The sequence below is a fragment of the Nomascus leucogenys genome, chromosome 2, assembly GCF_006542625.1.
Source record: "Nomascus leucogenys isolate Asia chromosome 2, Asia_NLE_v1, whole genome shotgun sequence".
Classification (NCBI taxonomy): Eukaryota; Metazoa; Chordata; class Mammalia; order Primates; family Hylobatidae; genus Nomascus; species Nomascus leucogenys.
Window position 1 is genome coordinate 76,591,112 of NC_044382.1, and position 19,302 is coordinate 76,610,413.

The following is a 19,302-nucleotide window of genomic DNA, read 5'->3' on the forward strand; positions in this document are numbered from 1 at the left end:
CGCCTGTAATCCCAGCACTTTGGGAGGCCAAGGTGGGTGGATCACAAGGTCAGGAACTCGAGACCAGCCTGGCCAATATGGTGAAACCCCAACTCTACTAAAAATACAAAAATTATTCGGGCGTGGTGGTGGGTGCCTGTAGTCCCAGCTACTTGGGAGGCTGAGGCAGGAGAATCGCTTGAACCCGGGAGGTGGAGGTTGCAGTGAGCCGAGATAGTGCCACTGCACTCTAGCCTGGGTGACAGAGCGAGACTCCGTTTCAAAAAAAAAAAGAAAAAAAAATTGTACCTCGGTTGGATCACAAGGTCAGGAGATCAAGACCATCCTGGCTAACATGGTGAAACCCGTCTCTATTAAAACTACAAAAAATTAGCCGGGCATGGTGGCGGGCGCCTGTGGTCCCAGCTACTCGGGAGGCTGAGGCAGGAGAATGGCGTGAACCCGGGAGGCAGAGCTTGCAGTGAGCCAAGATCGTGCCACTGCACTCCAGCCTGGGTGACAGGGCAAGACTCTGTCTCAAAAAAAAAAAAAAAAAAAAAAAAATTGTACCTTGGAAATCACTCCATATTTAATCATAGTGATATATATATATATATATATATATATATATATTTTTTTTTTTTTTTTTTTTTTTTCCTGGATGAAGTCTCTTTCTTATCCCCCAGGCTGGAGTACAATGGCATGATCTTGGCTCACTGCAACTTCCGCCTCCCAGCTTCAAGCAGTTCTCCTGCCTCAAGCCTCCTAAGTAGCTGGGATTACAGGCACCTGCCACCATGCCTGGCTAATTTTTGTATTTTTAGTAGAGATGGGGTTTTACCATGTTGGCCAGGCTGGTCTCGAACTCGTGACCTCAGGTGATCCAACCACCTCGGCCTCCTAAAGTGCTGGGATTACAGGCGTGAGCCACTGAGCCCGGCCATAGTGATATAATTTTTAAATTGCACATGATAAGACAACATTCCCACTTAGTGGGTAACACTAAGTCGTTGTTACCCAACGACTTAGTGAGGGGGTGGGTGCCAGCCACTGAGCTAGGCATGAGGGATAGAGAAATGCCCTTTATGACCTCAAATTCCAAAAGAAAGGTGAGACAAATATAAACAAAAACAATACACTGCTCTGGGAGCCCAGAGGAGGGACTCAGTAATAGAGGATGTTCCAAAGAACTGATACTTGGGCTTGAAGAACGAGAAAGTAGAGAATTGTAAGAGAATTCTATGTGAACAGTGCTTGTATGGAAGAGTTGAATAAGGGTGTTACAGTAGGTAGCTAGTGAGACATGAGCCGGGCAGGAGTGCTGCCCCAACCCCACCACCAGGAATGTCAGGCAACCATCAGGTGATGGTCAGGTGGTTGTTAACCTTGTCTCTAAAATAGTAATTGGTTGCAGCCAGCACCAGGGAAAGGCAGTCTCCAAATAGATGGAAAACACTTGAAACTGGTGATCAGCAGCTTCTCGATAAGATCTCAGAAGTTGGGTAAGTGGACTCAAGCTTGTGCACCAAGAGGCAAAATGGCGGAGTTTAATGGTACATGCCCTTCCTCCAGGAATGCTAGACCCGTAAGGGAAGAATGCCTCAAGTGAGCATGTGCACTTCAGTATACTGAACACACTGTGCTTGTGGCCCCTCCAAGTGCTGGCAGGCCACCGTGCATGTGGACAGCCCATGCCAAGGTAGGAATCAGGTGAGAAGAGATGCAAACCGTAAACCCCTGGAAGCATGCCAACATATGAAACCCCAAGTCAAAGGTCAAACCAGGCACTTGAATCTGTCAAGTCATTCACGCCTGGCCCTCTTCCAAGTGTACTTTTACTTCCTTTCATTCCTGCTCTAAAACTTTTTAATAAACGTTCACTCCTGCTCTAAAACTTGCCTCTGTCTCTCCCTCTGCCTTACGCCCCTTGGTGGAATTCTTTCTTCTGAGGAGGCAAGAATTGAGGTTGCTGTAGACCCCATGCAAATTAGCTGCCACTAGCAAGGGCAAGGTAAGCTATGGAAAAAGAAGTTTCTTGGGGCTAAAACTCAGAATTTGAGTGTGCAGCAGGATGGGGTAGATGGAAGGGGGTTAGAGTGCTCAGTGCTCACAATCTGTCAATGACGGTAGAGAGGTGGCATGGCACCAGGTGGTCCAGGTAATGCCAGGAAAAAGCTGGACTGTGTTAGGGAACCCAGGAGACATGATGGCCTTTAAAACAGCATTTGGGCCGGGCGTGGTGGCTCATGCCTGTAATTCCAGCACTTTCGGAGGCCAAGGCGGGTGGATCACCTGAGGTCGGGAGTTCAAGATCAGCCTGACCAACATGGAGAAACCCCGTCTCCACTAAAAATACAAAATTACCCGGGTGTGGTGGCGCATGACTATAATCCCATCTACTCAAGAGGCTGAGGCAGGAGAAACGCTTGAACCCGGGAGGTGGAGGTTGTGGTGAGCCGAGATCGCGCCCTTGCACTCCAGCCTGGGCAATAAGAACGAAACTCCATCTCAAAACCAAACAAACATCATTTGGATCCACTCACCTTACAGATATTTCACTGAGTGCCTGCAGTGTGCTAGGGTACTGCAGAGCAAGAAGTAAGTCAAGATCCTAATCCTTAGGGAGCTGACATTAGCTGGAAGACAGAATACAGTGGGATAAATTGCTCGGCGAGCACACAGGAGGGGAAACTAGCACATCTGAAGGCAGGAGTGAGGCAGGGCAAAGGACTATTACCCGAAGAGTAAGGCAGTGTTGTAGCTAGGCGTGCATGTGTTTGGTGCGGAGGGGCTGGGAAGAGTTCCAATGCTAATATTTAGAGCGAAGAGATTGAGACATTGAGAGTTTCTCTGGGATTAAGACCACATGGACTTAACAGCTCCATTCCATTCTCCACGTTGCAAAGAGTAAACCTTTAAAAATGCAAATCTGACCTCTTTTCATTTTTTTTTTTGTTTGTTTGTTTTGGGGGGAAGGAGTCTTGCTCTGTCATCCAGGCTGGAGTGCAGTGGTGCAATCTGGGCTCACAGCAACCTCCACCTCCTTGGTTCAAGTGATTCTCCTGCCTCAGCCTCCTGAGTAGTTGGGATTACAGGCATACACCACCACGCCTAGCTAATTTTTGCATTTTTAGTAGAGACAGGGTTTCACCATGTTGGCCAGGCTGGTCTCAAACTCCTGACCTCAAACCTCCCAAAGTACTGGGATTACAGACCATGCCCAGCCTCTTTTCACTTTCTTAAATAAGCTCCCCACTGCTTTGAGGATAATGTCCGGGTCTCTTACAAGACTTGAGAGCCTTTAAAACCTGATCCCAGGTTAGCTACCTCTTCCCCCCTTTAGTTTTATGCTTAGGACAAGCTGAGTTTTTCTTAGTTTGTCATATCCTATTCCCCTGCCTAGAAACCCATCTCCCCCTGCCCTCTTATCAGTTTTTTTTATAATTTAAAATTTATTTTTTGTAGAGACGAAATCTCACTTTGTTGCCTAGGCTGGTCTCAAACTCCTGGCCTTAAACGATCCTTCTGCCTTGGACTCCCAAAATGTTAGGATTACAGGTGTGAGCCACTGCGCCCGGCCCTCCTGCCCGTTATCTGGTCTCCCAAAACTGGATTAAGATTAGGTGTCACTCCCATTTGCTCTTGTAGTGCCCTGTGCTTCACCTACTAGATCTCGTCAAATTCTCTGAATCCGCCACTAGCATGAACTCCTCGAGAGCAGAAGCAGTTTAATTATCCTTGTGTCCAAAACAACTAGCTGAATACCCCAATGCCCAACTCATTTTGAATGAATGAAGCTGCCTTCATTGCAGGGTCGGGTGGAGGATTTTGAATTCGGAAGCTTGGGCTTCAGTCTTTGTTATTACAGTTTAAAGATTCATTCTCGGGCATGGAGGAACAATTTAGGTCAAAATCACAAAAATTTAAAATAATTTAGGACGAGGCGTAAATTTATCTGCAAAGATCAACACGCTCAAATGAATCACTTTAATGTTCATCAGTCTTTTACTTGAAGCAAACAAAGTGGAGGGTAGCTCCTTGCGAAACCTACCACCTACCTAAAAGCGCAGTGGCTCGGATGGTCCTATCCCGGAGATTTCCTTGGCACTTAAGGCTCCGCCCACTAGCCCCCAAGTGGCGGAAGAGCCTCACGCAAGACGTGCCGCCTAACACTCCCGCGGAGGCATCGCGACGCAGCGACGGCGTGGGCGGAGCAGCCGGCCCTTCCTCTGGCGCCTTCGGCTCCTCCCCCAGCGCCTCACACGCTCATTGTGAAGCGACAGCGGCCGCCGGCTTCTAAGGCGGTTTGAGACCTTGAGACCCTAAATCCTTGGCGCGCGTGAGCGCCCGCGCCACTTCTTACCCACTCCTAGGGCTAGGGGTGCGAGGTTCACCGACTTGATTCTCTCCCTTTCTCCCGCCGGGAGCTAACCGCGCCGGTGTGCGCGGCACCTGGCGCCACTGCTCGTTCCTGCGGCCCCTCCCCCCGGGGGCTCCCACCCGCGCGCTCCTCCCTCTCCGCGCCCCGGCGACGCGCACGCGCGCCAGCCCGGCTCGTGCCCTCTCGCTTTCCTCCAGCCCGCGAGACCCCCTCCCCTTCCGCCTCGCGGCGCTTCCTCGCGCCGCGGTCTTCTCTCTCCACCCCCGACACCGCGGGGCTCCCCCCGCCCGCCAACGGCGGGCCCCGGCTGCCCGATCCTCCTCGCTTCCCGCGCTCTCCAGCGGGGCCCCAGCCCCCTCTCTCCCTCCCTTCCCTCTAATTCCCCTTCCGGACGCTGCCATCATGTTGAAGCCTCAGCCGCCACAACAGCCCTCCCAGCCCCAGCAGCCGCCCCCCACGCAACAGGCCGTGGCCCGCCGGCCCCCCGGGGGCACCAGCCCTCCCAACGGCGGCCTCCCGGGGCCTCTGGCCACCTCTGCGGCTCCTCCCGGGCCTCCAGCAACCGCCTCCCCCTGCCTGGGGCCTGTGGCTGCTGCCGGGAGCGGGCTCCGCCGGGGAGCCGAAGGCATCTTGGCGCCGCAGCCGCCGCCGCCGCAGCAGCACCAGGAGAGGCCGGGGGCCGCCGCCATCGGCAGCGCCAGGTGAGGAGGGTGGGCTCCGGGCGAGGGAGCCGCGGCCACCCAGAGGCTGCGGCTCGGTTCCGGCGGGGCGGACCCCGACCCGGCACCGTGAGGGGCACCGGCTGGATGGGGAGTCCCCGTGAAGCTGGGGGAGGGCCCCCTCAGGTCCGAACAGGTCGGACGGAAAGGGTCCCCGGGCGGCCACGGGAGCACTGAGGGGCCGCGCTCGGCTCTCGGGGCCTAATCAGGGCTCGCAGCCCCGGCCTTCAGGGGAGGCGGGGCGCATCCCACCGGCGCCGTCGGAACGGGGAGTTGAGGGGGGGGGCAAGGAGCTGATCGGGGTCCCCGGTTCCATTACCACGAAGGGTCTCGCGGTCCCCGGCTTCAGCCAATGGGGAGTCTGCTGCGGGAAGGGGTCCTCGGCCGTAGCCAATGGAGGGGGGCGCGCGGCCCACAGTTTGGCCAATAGGGAGGGAGGGACTTGGGAGCGGGTTGCTGCCTCCCCCTTCCCGGTTTGGCCAGTAGGAGGGGAGCGAGGTGGGCGGGGGGACGGAAGGAGGGATGACTGGGAGGACTGCGGGCCGGGAGCCTCTGGCGCGCGCGCCTTCTTCCCGTACGTGCGCGTGGGTGCTCGGTCTCATGACCCGGGCATTCGCGCGCCCCGGGAACACCTAGGGCAGGGGCTAGTTCGTGGAGGGGCTCATCTGGTGGCAGTGCATGAGTAGTGGAGGCCCTGCTCAGTTTTTCCTGTGCGCGTGTGTGTGTGTTAATGGAATTAAGAGTGGTCGCACACGCAGGCGCAGTGGGCTCTGATCTCGGGAGGTGGGGATTCGAAAAGGCCCGTGGGCTTTAGTGCGCAGGCGCAGACCGGGCGAGGCCTCCCGGTGGATGGCTTTTGCGGCTGCGCTGTCCCCCAGCCCCGCCAGCGGCCCCCTCTTCGCCCTCAACCGCCGGTTACATCAGCCAGCGACAAGCAGGGTTACCTGGCGATTGGTGATACCCGCAGAGTGGGTAACGGGCTGAATGAGTCATGGGGTCGAGGGGATGGGGTGTAGAGGGGATACCCCTCCTCCCGCAGTTTGTGGAGTCAGGCTGCTGAAAATGATTCTTTTCTGTTTGGGAGGTAATGTACCTGAACTAGGTAGTTCCAAAGCTGCACTCCTGGAGCTTTTGCCCTCACAGCTGGTGTGGGGTTTTGGTTAATACTGTAGCGTTGATCTGTTGGTAGCCTGCAGCCCTAGCCCCTTTCTCGTTGGTTCTTAGAGCAATTGATAACCATTGTTGATTGGGATCTTTTTTGCTGGCATTTGGAGAAAATGTGTTTGCTGGCTTATTAATGTTATTTCTTTCTTCCTCTACAAGGTGAGAGTTTGAAAATCTTATTTATTGGCCGGGCGCAGTGGCTCATGCCTGTAATGCTAGCACTTTAGGAGGCAAAGGTGGGAGGATCCCTTGAGCCCAGGAGATCGAGACCAGCCTGGGCAACACAGATAGGAAATGCCATCTCTACTAAAAATTAAAAAAAAAAAAGCCAGGAGTGGTGGTTCGCACCTATAGTCCCAGCCACTCGGGAGGCTGAGGCAGGAAGATCGCTTGAGCCTTGGAGGTTGAGGCTGCAGTGAGCTGAGATCGCGCCACTGCACTCCAGCCTGGGCAACAGAGGGAGACCTTGTCTCAAAAAAAAAATAGAAAAGAAAAATCTTACTGATTAACGATTTTGTAGTCTAAATCAGCATCATCAGGTGGTATATACTTCTAGGATTTAACATTAATTTCATAGTGGTCTAAGAGGGCTTGAACAGACTTAAGTAATTTCTTGTTTTCTTTTATAGGGGACAGAGCACAGGAAAGGGACCCCCACAGTCACCTGTGAGTGTCTTCTCCCACCCGTTTTAAGATACATGGACCTAAAAGATACATAATGTGGGAATATAGGGCACATTAGGTCTAGATAGAGTCTAATGTACTCAGGAGGGCTGTGGGCCCAGCACATACAAGGCAGAATGAGTAGAGTGCGGCGGGCATTTAGAAAACAAAATGAGGTGTCGACTGATGACTCCTTTAATTCTTCCTCCTATGTTAACTGACAGGTGTTTGAAGGCGTCTACAACAATTCCAGAATGCTACATTTCCTTACAGCTGTTGTGGTAAGTTGGTACTTAACCCCCGGGTTGTTTAAGGAACATAATGCATCTACTTTCTGGAGACACTCTTCTTATTTTTCCCACTCTGCCAGGGCTCCACTTGTGATGTAAAGGTGAAAAATGGTACCACTTATGAGGGTATCTTCAAGACGCTAAGCTCAAAGGTCAGTGTACTCAAATTTAATTATTTTTGGAGTTGCAGAATAGGAGGAGAATGAAATAGGCTCATTGAAGATGTCAGTTGGGTGGTGTCAGAGTATGCCTGTAGTTGTTTCTGTAGGCCTGTGCTGAATAGTGCTGCAGGGAAAAAAGACAAATTTGAGGGCTGGGTACTTGAATGTTAAAGTATTTAAGTTTAAATTTTTGTGCGACTTTTGCTAAGTCCTGTGGCTGGTGTTGAGAAGACATGCACTTGGTTCCAAGCGTATTGAGGATGTAGTATTGTGAAAAGTTTGGGAAGGGTAAGAGAAATCCAGTTCTATTTTTGCTTTTACCTTTCTTGAAACTGACCCGTGGGTGTGGGGAATGGGGTGTTTGTAGTTTGAACTAGCCGTGGATGCTGTGCACCGGAAAGCATCTGAGCCAGCAGGTGGCCCTCGTCGGGAGGACATTGTGGACACCATGGTGTTTAAGCCAAGTGATGTCATGCTTGTTCACTTCCGAAATGTTGACTTCAACTACGCTACTAAAGGTATTGTCCTAGGCTGTTACCTTAGACCTGCTCTGTGTGCATAGGGGACAGAGGGTAGTTTGTGCAGGTGGAACATGGTGATGTGTTTGGTTTGTTTTTTTGTTTTTGTTTGTTTGTTTGTTTTGCCTTAATGCCCTTTTTTTTCTGAGCGAGGTGGGTGGATTTTTCTTCTTAAAAATATGTCTTGATGTCTAATGTATAATGGGATGAATTCCTGTCTGTGTTGTGGTTCTTCATATTTTCTTTGCTTGGTTTTTAACTTCTTTTTTCTTCGGAATCATAATCTTGATAGACTTTTTATACTCCTCTTGCCTCCCCACCTCCTGGCCATCCTAACACACAGGCACACGTACTCTGGGCTTCTTAAACTTTGTTCCTGAACTACTTATGGAGAGTGGGGTTGGGGGATATTGGAAAGAAGTCTGTGAAATATAGCCTGACTCCTGATCTTCACCTCTGCCCCCACAGACAAGTTCACCGATTCAGCCATTGCCATGAACTCGAAAGTGAATGGGGAACACAAAGAGAAGGTGCTTCAGCGCTGGGAGGGGGGTGACAGCAACAGCGACGACTATGACCTCGAGTCCGACATGGTACAGCCCCCTTCCCTGAGAACTTGGGAGCTGGACAGACAGAATGGGTTGTTGACAGTGAGGTTCATTTGAGGGGGGGGGAATATTTACTGTCGCCCATTGAAGGTGGTCAGATAACAAATAGAAAGGTATAGAAAATAGCAAAGTAAAAATATCTATTCTCAGCTGGGTGCAGTGGCTCATGCTTGTAATCCCAGCACTTTGGGAGGCCAAGGCCGGTGGGTCACTTAAGGCAAGGAGTTCAAGACCAGCCTGGGCAACGTGGTGAAACCCTGTCTCAACAAGATATATAAAAGCTAGCAAGGTTTGGTGGCATGTACCTGTAGTCCCAGCTACTTGGGAGGCTGAGGTGGAAGGATCACTTGAGCCCAGGGAGGTCGAGGCTACAGTGAGCTGTGATCATACCACTGCACTCCAGCCTGGGTAGACCCTGTCACACACAACAAAACCAAAACATCAACTTACTCTCTTACTATCTATAATTAACCACTCCTAGCATTTGCATCACGTTATTTTTCAACATAACAAAAAGTACAGATTACTGTGTAGGCCCATTTCTCTTCCCAAAATCAGCTACTCTGAGGCATTTAAAATCTCATGAGGCTGAGTGCAGTGGCTCATTCCTGTAGTCCCAGCTACTTGGGAGGCCAAGGCAGGAGGATCACTTGAGCCCAGGAGTTTGAGGCTGCAGTAAGCTAAGATTGTGACACTGGACTCCAGTCTGAGCGACAGTGAGGCTGTCTCAAAAAAATAAATAAATAAAAACCGCTCGTGAATAGAGCTGAGCATGGTGGTCCCACACCTGTAGTCCCAGCTACTCAGGAGGCTGAGGTAGGAGAATCATTTGGTGCACTATGGCTGAACTTGTGAATGGCCACTGTGCTCCAGCCTGGGTATCATAGCGAGACTATCTGTTGAGAAACAAATGTCTTGTGAATGAATATGTTATTATGTTTAGTTTGTACAAGAATTTGCTTTTCTTGCCTTTTCGAACTTCTCATGGTGATACATAGATCTAGTTCTTTGCTTCTATCGTTGTGTGCTGTTTTCAAATATCCACACACGTGTACACAGCAAATTGTATTTGTCCTTTTCCTTAATCATCTGCGTTTGGTTGCCATTATTTTGCTGCTAAAAATAGTACCTTGCTGGACTTTTAGAACATATATTCCCCACGTACATGTGCCAGAATTTTTCTGGGATGTCTTGGAAATAGAATTGTTAGGTCTTATGACTTTTCAGGTTTACTAGTTATCGCTAATTTCTGCTGCAATTGTTAGTAATTATTAACAGTTGCAGGCCGGGTGTGGTGGCTCACACCAGTAATCCCAGCACTTTGGGAGGCCAAGGCGGGCGCGGTGGCTCACACCAGTAATCCCAGCACTTTGGGAGGCCAAGGCGGGCGGATCACCTGAGGTTGGGAGTTTGAGACCAGCCTGACCAACATGGAGAAACCCCATCTCTACTAAAAATACAAAATTAGCTTGGCGTGGTGGCACATGCCCGTAACCCCAGCTACTCACGAGGTTGAGGCAGGAGAATCGCTTGAACCCAAGGAGACGGAGGTTGCGGTGAGCCAAGATTGCACCATTGCACTCCAGCCTGGGCAACAAGAGTGAAACTCTGTCTCCAAAAAAAAAAAAATTGCAGTTATTAATTACAATTATTAGTTGATTACTTTTGCCAGCCACATTCCTATTTTTTTTTCACTCTTGTTTTGTCATTTATTTTTGAGACAAGAGCTTGCTCTGTTGCCCGGGTTTTTGTTGTAGTTGCTGTTTGTTTTTGTTTTTTTTTTTTTTGGAGACGGTCTCGCTCCGTCACTCAGGCTGGAGGCTGGAGTGCAGTGGCTCGATCTCAGCTCACTGCAACCTCTGCCTCCCAGGTTGAAGCGATTCTCCTGCCTCAGCCAGGACTGCAGGCATGGGCCACCATGGATGGCTAACTTTTTATTTTTAGTAGAGACGGGGTTTCACCATATTGGTCGGGTTGATCTCAAACTCCTGACCTCAGGTGATCCACCCACCTCCCAAAGTGCTGTGATTACAGGCGTGAGCCACCACACCCAGCCACTCGCCCAGGCCTGAGTGCAGTGGTGCCATAATAGTTCACTGCAGCCTCAAACTCCTGGGCTCAAGTGATCCTCTCAATCTCCTGAGTAGCGAGTAGCTAGGACCCCAGGCATGCACCACCACACCCGGCTGTTTCATTATTTTTTTCTAGAGATGGGCTCTTGCTGTGTTGCCCAGGCTGGCCTTAAACTCCTGGCCTCAGGAGATCCTCCTGCCTCAGCTTCCCAAAGTACCGGGATTACAGGTTTCAGCCACTGTGCCCAGCCAATTTGGTCACATCTTGGAGTTTTTAACCTGATGGAAGGGAAGTGACTTGTCATTGTTGCTTTTCTTGCTGGGTTTTAAAACCTCCCTCCTCCCTCCCCAGTCCAATGGATGGGACCCCAATGAAATGTTCAAGTTCAATGAGGAGAACTACGGTGTGAAGACTACCTATGATAGCAGTCTTTCTTCTTATACGTGAGTATCTTGGTGCTCTCCAGGTGATGTGTTGGTGATATGGGGTCACTAAGTGAAGACAGGTTTCCAGATAGAACATAGTTTTTGCTCATTTTTCGGTGGGTGTCCAGGGTCGCCGTCACCGCTCCTACTCTGCCTTGTGGAATTCTTCCCCTCAAAGGTTTTAAGCGTCTAAGTGCTCCTCACATTCCCAGATAAGCCTTGGTGCTCTACCTGGGACGCAGTCGGTGCCCGTTACCCAGATGTTGAGTTGAAAGGATTAAATACTTACATGCTTGAACTAGTGATTGGACTTGTTGAAAGGTTTTTCCTTTTTTCCTCTTTTTGTCCCCTGGCACTGGGATGGTGGTGGTCTGTGGGTGCTGTCTCAGGGTGCCCTTAGAAAAGGACAACTCAGAAGAGTTTCGTCAGCGAGAGCTGCGTGCGGCCCAGTTGGCTCGAGAGATTGAATCAAGCCCCCAGTACCGCCTACGGATCGCCATGGAGAACGACGATGGGCGCACTGAAGAGGAGAAGCACAGTGCAGTCCAGCGGCAGGGCTCAGGGCGGGAGAGCCCCAGCTTGGCATCCAGGTGACTGTTGCAAACAGCCAGGACTACTTGGGGCTTCTGGGAATATCCTGGGGCCTGGGCCCAGAGTTGATGTGTGCTGTGGTTTAAGCCTTGTGACCATGTAAAATGTTATACACAGGTTTAGGAGGTTGAAGTAAAGCAAGATGGTGTAATTTGCCGAAAGTAACAAAGCTGAAGCTTGTAGATCTAAAAAAAAAAAAAAAAATTCAAAATTTTGGTTTACTTTCTTTTTTTCTCTGTATTCATTTTTATATATGTGCTATTTCTTATAAAAGTGAAATATAACTATATTATTTGTGTCTTATAAAAACTGTCCCTGGAACTACAGTGTGATCCTACTATTGTCATAGGTCAGGAGTTGTAGAATTGTGGCGCACTGGCCAGGTTGGTTAGCTCAGAGTTGATGTCACATGAGGTCATAAATCTGTAGCCACAGAACGTTAAACTAGGGCACATCTTCAAGTGGGATGGTGCTGGAGCCAGGCAGTGTGTGTATGTTTGGGGACAGAAGGGGGAGACTTCAGAAGAAGAAATGGCTTCATCTTTCCAAAACGTGGGTTTTGTGGCTACCTGGCCTTATTTGAACTCTTTCCTCAGGGAGGGGAAGTATATCCCTCTGCCTCAACGAGTCCGGGAAGGTCCTCGGGGAGGAGTTCGATGCAGCAGCTCTCGGGGTGGTCGGCCTGGCCTTAGCTCTTTACCACCTCGTGGCCCTCACCATCTGGACAACAGCAGCCCTGGCCCAGGTTCTGAGGCCCGTGGTATCAATGGAGGTGAGTTATGAGGTGATCGAGGGGCAGGGCAGGGAAGGGGATGCCAAGGAGGTGGGAGGGTAATTGGAGGGGTTTGGGTTTGTTGGAATGACGCTGCATCGGTGGGAATGTAATAGGTCGTCTGCCTCCTCTGACATTTTCTTCTCAAAAAAAAAAAAAAAAAAAAAAAAAAACGAAACAGGCCCTTCCCGCATGTCCCCAAAGGCACAGCGGCCTCTGAGAGGTGCCAAGACTCTGTCTTCGCCCAGTAATAGGCCTTCTGGAGAAACTTCTGTTCCACCTCCTCCTGCAGGTAAAGCTTTAGTAGTGTTGAATGAAGAAATGGATGGAAATTTGTAAAGAGATGTAAATGTCCATTTGTTACAATGCTGGAATGGGAGATAATTTTAAGATAGATATTTTGGGCGTTTGGGATTTAGTCATATTGGAAAATAGTTCTTCGACTTCCCTAGTGCAGAAGTCTCAACTTAGCAATCCATGGGATGTGTCTGCTTGGCAGACATCTTTTGTTTAGATTTGAATCAGTTGCTAACTTTTTTTTTTTTTTTTTTTTTGAGATGGAGTCTCGCACTGTTGCCTGGGCTGGAGTGCAGTGGCGCCATCTCAGCTCACTGCAACCTCCACCCCCAAGATTGAAGCGATTCTCCTGTCTCAGCCTCCCAAGTAGCTGGGATTACAGGTGCCCACCACCACAGCTGGCTAATTTTGTATTTTTAGTAGAAGTGGGGTTTTACTGTGTTGGCCAGTCTGATCTCGAACTCCTGACCTCGTGATCCACCCACCTTGCCCCCCCCAAAGTGCTGGGATTACAGGCCTGAGCCACCACACCCTGCCAGTTGCTAACTTTTTAAAACAGGCCGAGGTAGGCAGATTGCTTGAGCCCAGAAGTTTAAGACCAGCCTGGGCAACATAGCAAAACCCTTCTGCAAAAAATAAAAATATTAGCTAGTCGTGATGGCGTGCACCTGTACTCCCAGCTACTTGAGAGGCTGAGGTGGGGGGAATCGCTGGAGCCTAGGAGGCTGAGGTTGCAGTAAGATGGCATCACACCGTTGCACTCCAGTCTGGGGAACAGAGCAATACCCTGTCTCTAAATAAATAAATCAATAGAAGCCATAGAAAATTTTTAGTTTCGGCCAGGCACGGTGGCGCACGCTTAAAATCCCAGCACTTTGGGAGGCCGAGGCGGGCAGATCACGAGGTCAGGAGATCGAGACCACGGTGAAACCCCATCTCTACTAAAAATACAAAAAATTAGCCGGACGTGGTGGCGGGCACCTGTAGTCCCAGCTACTCGGAGAGGCTGAGGCAGGAGAATGGCGTGAACCCGGGAGGCGGAGCTTGCAGTGAGCCGAGATTGCGCCACTGCACTCCAGCCTGGGCGACAGAGCGAGACTCCGTCTCAAAAAAAAAAAAAAAGAAAATTTTTAGTTTCTTTTGAATTACAGGAAGTTCTGCCAACTGAGCTTGCCTTGCTGCATAGCTTGAGTTGACTGGGACAGAATCCCAGCCACCCCTTTAAGCATTCCAGTCGCCGATAATGCCCATGAGGCCATTTACCTGCTTGTGTTACCTGCCTTGACCTTCTAGACATTTAAGTTGGTGACTCTGGTTGTATAGTGTGTAAACTTTCTTGCTGTTTTGAGTAAGGCCCTTGTACTCACTGCTGTTGACCAGCAGTAACCATCCTACAGCTCCCCCTTTTCTTCCAGTGGGCCGGATGTATCCCCCGCGTTCTCCCAAGTCTGCTGCCCCTGCCCCAATCTCAGCTTCCTGTCCTGAGCCTCCCATCGGCTCGGCAGTGCCAACCTCTTCAGCCTCCATCCCTGTGACCTCATCAGTCTCAGATCCTGGAGTGGGCTCCATTTCCCCAGCTTCTCCAAAGATCTCCCTGGCCCCCACAGATGGTAAGAGCTAGGTGTTTGAGTGCTGTGAATGCATATTTAGTGTGATTTGTGGTTCTGGACAGAAGGACCTTTAGGCATTTCTCTCTCCTTGCACAGTAAAAGAACTCTCTACCAAGGAACCTGGGAGAACTCTGGAGCCCCAGGAGCTGGCTCGGATAGCTGGGAAAGGTGAGGGTGGTTTTTTTTCTGCTGGAGATTAATGCTCCTTTGTCTGGGGGAGAGTATTTCAGTTAGGAAGTTTGTTGGAATTCAGAGGCAAACAATGTCTATCAGCCTTTGGGTTATAATTTCACTTCTGTAATTCTCAAGAGTTTCTCTTTTTCTTTGCTTTCTTGTCCTCTGTTCTGTTGGCACTGTGTAGCCACCTTGGAGAAAGAATGTTTTGTATTTTCTTCTTTTTGACTGTTTTCTCATAGTCCCTGGTCTTCAGAATGAACAGAAACGATTCCAACTGGAAGAACTGAGAAAGTTTGGGGCCCAGTTTAAGGTGAGAGAACTGTGGAAGTGAGCTGGGATATTAGCAGGGTAAAGGAGTTGGGAATGGTTCATAGATGAGGCAAAGGATTAGGTAGGGGTCAAAGAGATGAGATCAAGAAAGGATGAAAGAAGAAAGCCGGGCCTAGGGTCTGGGTCAGACTGGACTGTGTGTATTTCTCTCTTCCAGCTTCAGCCCAGTAGCTCCCCTGAGAACAGCCTGGATCCTTTTCCTCCCCGGATCTTAAAGGAGGAGCCCAAAGGAAAGGAGAAGGAGGTTGATGGTCTATTGACTTCAGAGCCCATGGGGTCTCCTGTCTCCTCCAAGACAGAGTCCGTATCAGATAAGGAGGACAAATCACCCCTGGCACCAGCAGGAGGCACTGAGGGGCCAGAGCAGCCCCAACCACCTTGCCCAAGCCAAACTGGCAGCCCCCCGGTGGGCCTCATCAAGGGAGAAGACAAAGATGAGGGCCCTGTTGCTGAGTGAGTGGTGCAGGGTGGGGCTCTGGGAGGATGGCAGGAGGGATGGGAGCAAGCCGTGAAGATTTACTGTACTTTCTCTCACAGACAAGTAAAGAAATCAACGTTGAACCCTAATGCTAAGGAGTTCAATCCTACAAAGCCTCTGCTGTCTGTGGTGAGCTGGGACGGGAGAATGTGGACCTTGGTTTCGGTGGGGAGCCTTGGGCAGTGCTTATAGATGAATAGGGGGAGGAGCACTTCACTTCCAGGACCACTTGCCTGGCAGGCAGTGTGAGGAGATGTCATAAAAATGTAAGGATGGCACCTTTGGGGCTAGCTTGGGGAAAATGGACTCAGGTCTCCAGGTTTGGGTGATCAGGGATCCCAGTGAGTCTGATGAGGGGTTAACGGGCGTTTCTTTGGTTCTTGGCATTTGGCTGAGGGAGTATTGGAGTGGGGTAGTCATGAACAGAGGCCAGCTGACTTGGCTTGAGCCCCTGTATTTGGAAGGTTTGTGATCTTGGGCTCACTTACGTTCTCTGCCTCACCTGTAACTTTAGAATACTCATCTCATAGGGTTTAATATGAGGCCTTATCAAGATAAGTGCAGAATGTGTTTGGTACCCAGCATTTCATGAATGTTAGCTGTTACTACTATAGGCATGGCCAGGAGTAGAGGGGAAAATAGAAAATAAAATTGTCCTCCCTTGTTTTGCAGAATAAATCCACCAGTACCCCAACTTCTCCGGGGCCCCGGACTCATTCAACTCCCTCCATCCCGGTGCTGACAGCAGGCCAGAGTGGGCTATATAGCCCCCAGTACATCTCCTACATACCTCAGATCCACATGGGACCAGCTGTGCAGGTATGCAGAGAGACTGGCCGGGCCCAGGGTTAGCGGGGTGGGATTTGGTTGGGCTGGTTGAGGGACCAGGTCAGGCCTGTTCTGGGCATTCGTGAGCAAGTCATTCAGTCTCATCTGTGTCCTCATCTCCAGGCACCTCAGATGTATCCATATCCTGTATCCAATTCAGTGCCTGGGCAGCAGGGCAAGTACCGGGGAGCAAAAGGTGAGCAGGGCTGGGAGGGGCAGGCGGCGAGGCTGCCAAGGGCCTACTGGCAGGTGGAGCTTCAGCTCTGCTCTCTTCCTCTTCTTCCAGGCTCCCTGCCCCCGCAGCGCTCGGACCAACACCAGCCAGCCTCAGCCCCGCCAATGATGCAGGCCGCTGCGGCTGCTGGCCCACCTCTGGTGGCTGCCACGCCCTATTCTTCCTACATCCCCTACAACCCTCAGCAGTTCCCAGGCCAGCCGGCCATGATGCAGCCCATGGCCCACTACCCCTCACAGGTGACTGTGGCCCAGGAGGGCAGTGAGGATCCAGGGCCCCTGCTAGGGATCCCATCTTCTCCAGAGACGTGGGAGCTGGCTAGGGGGCGGCAGGCAGCGTTGTGGGTGGGATCGGCCTTCTGTGGGATTGGCGGTGTCAGACTTGGGCTTGAGCCCTGGCTCTGGTGGGACCTGTAACAAGGCATTGGACGTCTGTTTATCTCTGAAGCATATAGGAAATAGTGTCTGCTGGGTGGGATCGTTGTGAATGTTGAATCAATAGGGTGATTATGAGGAGGCCCAAGCGGTGCTGTGCACGTAGTGACTGGCAGGAGGACACCTTCCCAGCTGGCAGCTGTGCCAACCACTTTTCTCTCTGTCCCGCCAGCCGGTGTTTGCCCCCATGCTTCAGAGCAACCCACGCATGCTGACGTCGGGCAGCCATCCCCAGGCCATCGTGTCATCCTCTACCCCTCAGTACCCTTCTGCGGAGCAGCCCACCCCCCAAGCCCTTTATGGTGAGTCCTGCGCCTGGTCCTTCTACTCTGGGCTGTGTGCCAGCCCCCTCTGGTGTGCTCAGCACTGGTTCTCCCTCTTTCCTGCTGCAGCCACTGTTCACCAGTCCTACCCACACCATGCCACGCAGCTCCATGCCCACCAGCCGCAGCCGGCTACCACGCCTACTGGAAGCCAGCCGCAGTCCCAGCATGCGGCCCCCAGTCCTGTCCAGGTGCCTGTTGTGGGGGGTGCTGAGTGGTCCTGGTGCAGGAATGGGTGGCCGGAAGAGGGGATAGAGCTAGGGGTCATTTCTGAGTAGCGAGGACCAGGCGCCAGCGAGTTGCTAGCCTGGGTGGCACTCAACCTTCCCCTCCCCAACAGCATCAGGCGGGGCAGGCCCCACACTTGGGCAGTGGACAGCCACAGCAGAATCTGTACCACCCAGGGGCCCTGACAGGCACGCCGCCCTCTCTGCCACCGGGACCTTCTGCCCAGTCCCCTCAGAGCAGCTTCCCCCAGCCAGCCGCTGTGTATGCCATCCACCACCAGCAGCTGCCCCACGGCTTCACCAACATGGCCCATGTTACCCAGGTAAGAGCCCAGCTGTCCCACTTCTGGGTCTGTTTGCCAGGGCCCATCTGTCATGGGGGCCATCCCATTCCCAAGTCCCTGGTGCCACCCTTGCCATAGTGCTCCCTAACTCTGGCTCTCAAGAGTCTGTTTCAGGATCCTGTGGTCTTCCCGGCTACTTTTTTGTTCTCCACAGGCCCATGTCCAAACTGGAATCACAGCAGCCCCGCCCCCTCACCCTGGGGCTCCCCACCCGCCCCAGGTGATGCTGCTGCACCCACCCCAGAGTCATGGGGGGCCCCCCCAAGGCGCGGTGCCCCAGAGTGGGGTGCCTGCACTCTCAGCTTCCACACCCTCACCCTACCCCTACATCGGACACCCCCAAGGTGAGCAGCCTGGCCAGGCGCCTGGATTTCCAGGAGGAGCCGATGACAGGATTCGTGAGTTCTCATTAGCTGGGGGAATTTGGCATGGAAGAGCTGAGGGGCTGCAGGTGGGGCAGGATGCACGGGTTCTGGGTGGGGAGTGAGGGGTCTTGGAGGCAGGGCTGTCCCACAGGGCGCCCGCCGACCTGCACCTGTCTGTGAAGTATGTAGGGTGGGCAGAAGCCACAGTCGCCGCCGCCAGGGGCTTGCTCCTGGCTCTGTCCTTTGCTTCCCTCCGTCCTCGCTCAGTTGTGATCCAGCAGCCCCCCTCCCCACTGCCTCCCCAGCTCTCAGTGACCCCGACTGTCTCCTGACTTAGCCGAGGTAAGGTCAGTGCAGCAGACAGGGCCAGACTGGGGTGTGGGGGGCTGAGCTGGGCACATGAGTGAGGGCTCTGGCTTACTGGGAAACAGTGATTGACCTGTGCTTCTGACAGCCCCCGAGACACCTTGAGGAGGCCGCTCCTTCCCAGACACACCCCCACGCCCCCACTGGACGGCATTGGAGGAAGGGACAGCTGCTTGGGTTCTAATGCTCCTGCTCTCTTCTCTTTCCCCTCCAACCAGTTCAATCTCATCCCTCCCAGCAGCTCCCCTTCCACCCCCCGGGGAACTGAAGATTGTCCTGGCCGCGACCTGAGACCTCCATGAGTGGAGGGAAGAGTGATCTATGTCTCTTCCCCCAGCAGCTCGGACCACTCCCAGCCCCCCATCCCCCCATTCCCCCCGGGAGCTGGGGAATTCCTGCCAAGCACCTTGAATGGGAGGGGCCTCACAGAGGGCAGGGCCAGGGTCCAGCAGGGGTGGGGGGTTCCTGCTCTGCCCCTGCCCGTCCCCACCCAGTCTTGCCCTCCCATCCTCTCATCTATTCCCCCGCTGGAGACGGAAGATCTTTTATTTTCTATTATTTATAACTTCAGACTTGGGCCCCCTGTTCTTTCTTTCCCATTAACTTGAGTGACCTGTGTGAGAGACAGACAGATGCCCCACGAGGATGGCTGGACAAGGACTTTTACTTTTTATTACATAAAAATATTAAAAAATAAATAAAAAAAATAAAATTTTAAACTAACTTAACCTGCCTGGAATTTCCTCCTTGGAGACTAGAGTAGGGTGACAGCTGTCAGTCTTTTGTGGCATTGGTAGGTGCTGCATTGTCACCTGTTCACCTCCATGTAAAAATCGTGTCCAGTGGCCAGCCATGGTGGCTCACGCCTGTAATCCCAGCATTTTGGGAGGCTGAGGGGGGCAGATCACCAGGTCAAGAGATCGAGACCATCCTGGCCAACTTGG

General features: G+C 52.0%; 1 protein-coding gene across 20 annotated transcripts; it reads left to right on the forward strand.

Moving 5' to 3' along the window:
• The first annotated feature begins 4,564 nt into the window (after nucleotides 1-4,564).
• On the forward strand, nucleotides 4,565-19,086 carry ATXN2L (ataxin 2 like). Of its 20 annotated transcripts, none has more exons than XM_030799058.1 (24): nucleotides 4,565-5,061; nucleotides 6,873-6,909; nucleotides 7,131-7,187; nucleotides 7,277-7,348; nucleotides 7,725-7,875; nucleotides 8,344-8,468; nucleotides 10,908-10,999; nucleotides 11,371-11,571; nucleotides 12,169-12,344; nucleotides 12,526-12,636; nucleotides 14,039-14,251; nucleotides 14,348-14,419; nucleotides 14,668-14,738; nucleotides 14,916-15,211; nucleotides 15,296-15,365; nucleotides 15,909-16,055; nucleotides 16,188-16,260; nucleotides 16,351-16,538; nucleotides 16,906-17,035; nucleotides 17,126-17,247; nucleotides 17,397-17,606; nucleotides 17,782-18,025; nucleotides 18,175-18,334; nucleotides 18,577-19,086. In XM_030799058.1, the coding sequence occupies exons 1-23, from the start codon at nucleotides 4,763-4,765 to the stop codon at nucleotides 18,327-18,329; spliced, it is 3,312 nt and encodes a 1,103-aa protein (XP_030654918.1). In that variant the 5' UTR covers nucleotides 4,565-4,762; the 3' UTR covers nucleotides 18,330-18,334; nucleotides 18,577-19,086. The 20 variants fall into 20 exon arrangements, 19 of the variants coding, with proteins under 19 accessions (XP_030654918.1, XP_030654948.1, XP_030654928.1 ...); XM_030799088.1 differs by having other exon boundaries at nucleotides 14,057-14,251; nucleotides 18,175-18,339; XM_030799068.1 differs by having other exon boundaries at nucleotides 18,175-18,339; nucleotides 18,577-18,657.
• The last annotated feature ends 216 nt before the right edge of the window (nucleotides 19,087-19,302 follow it).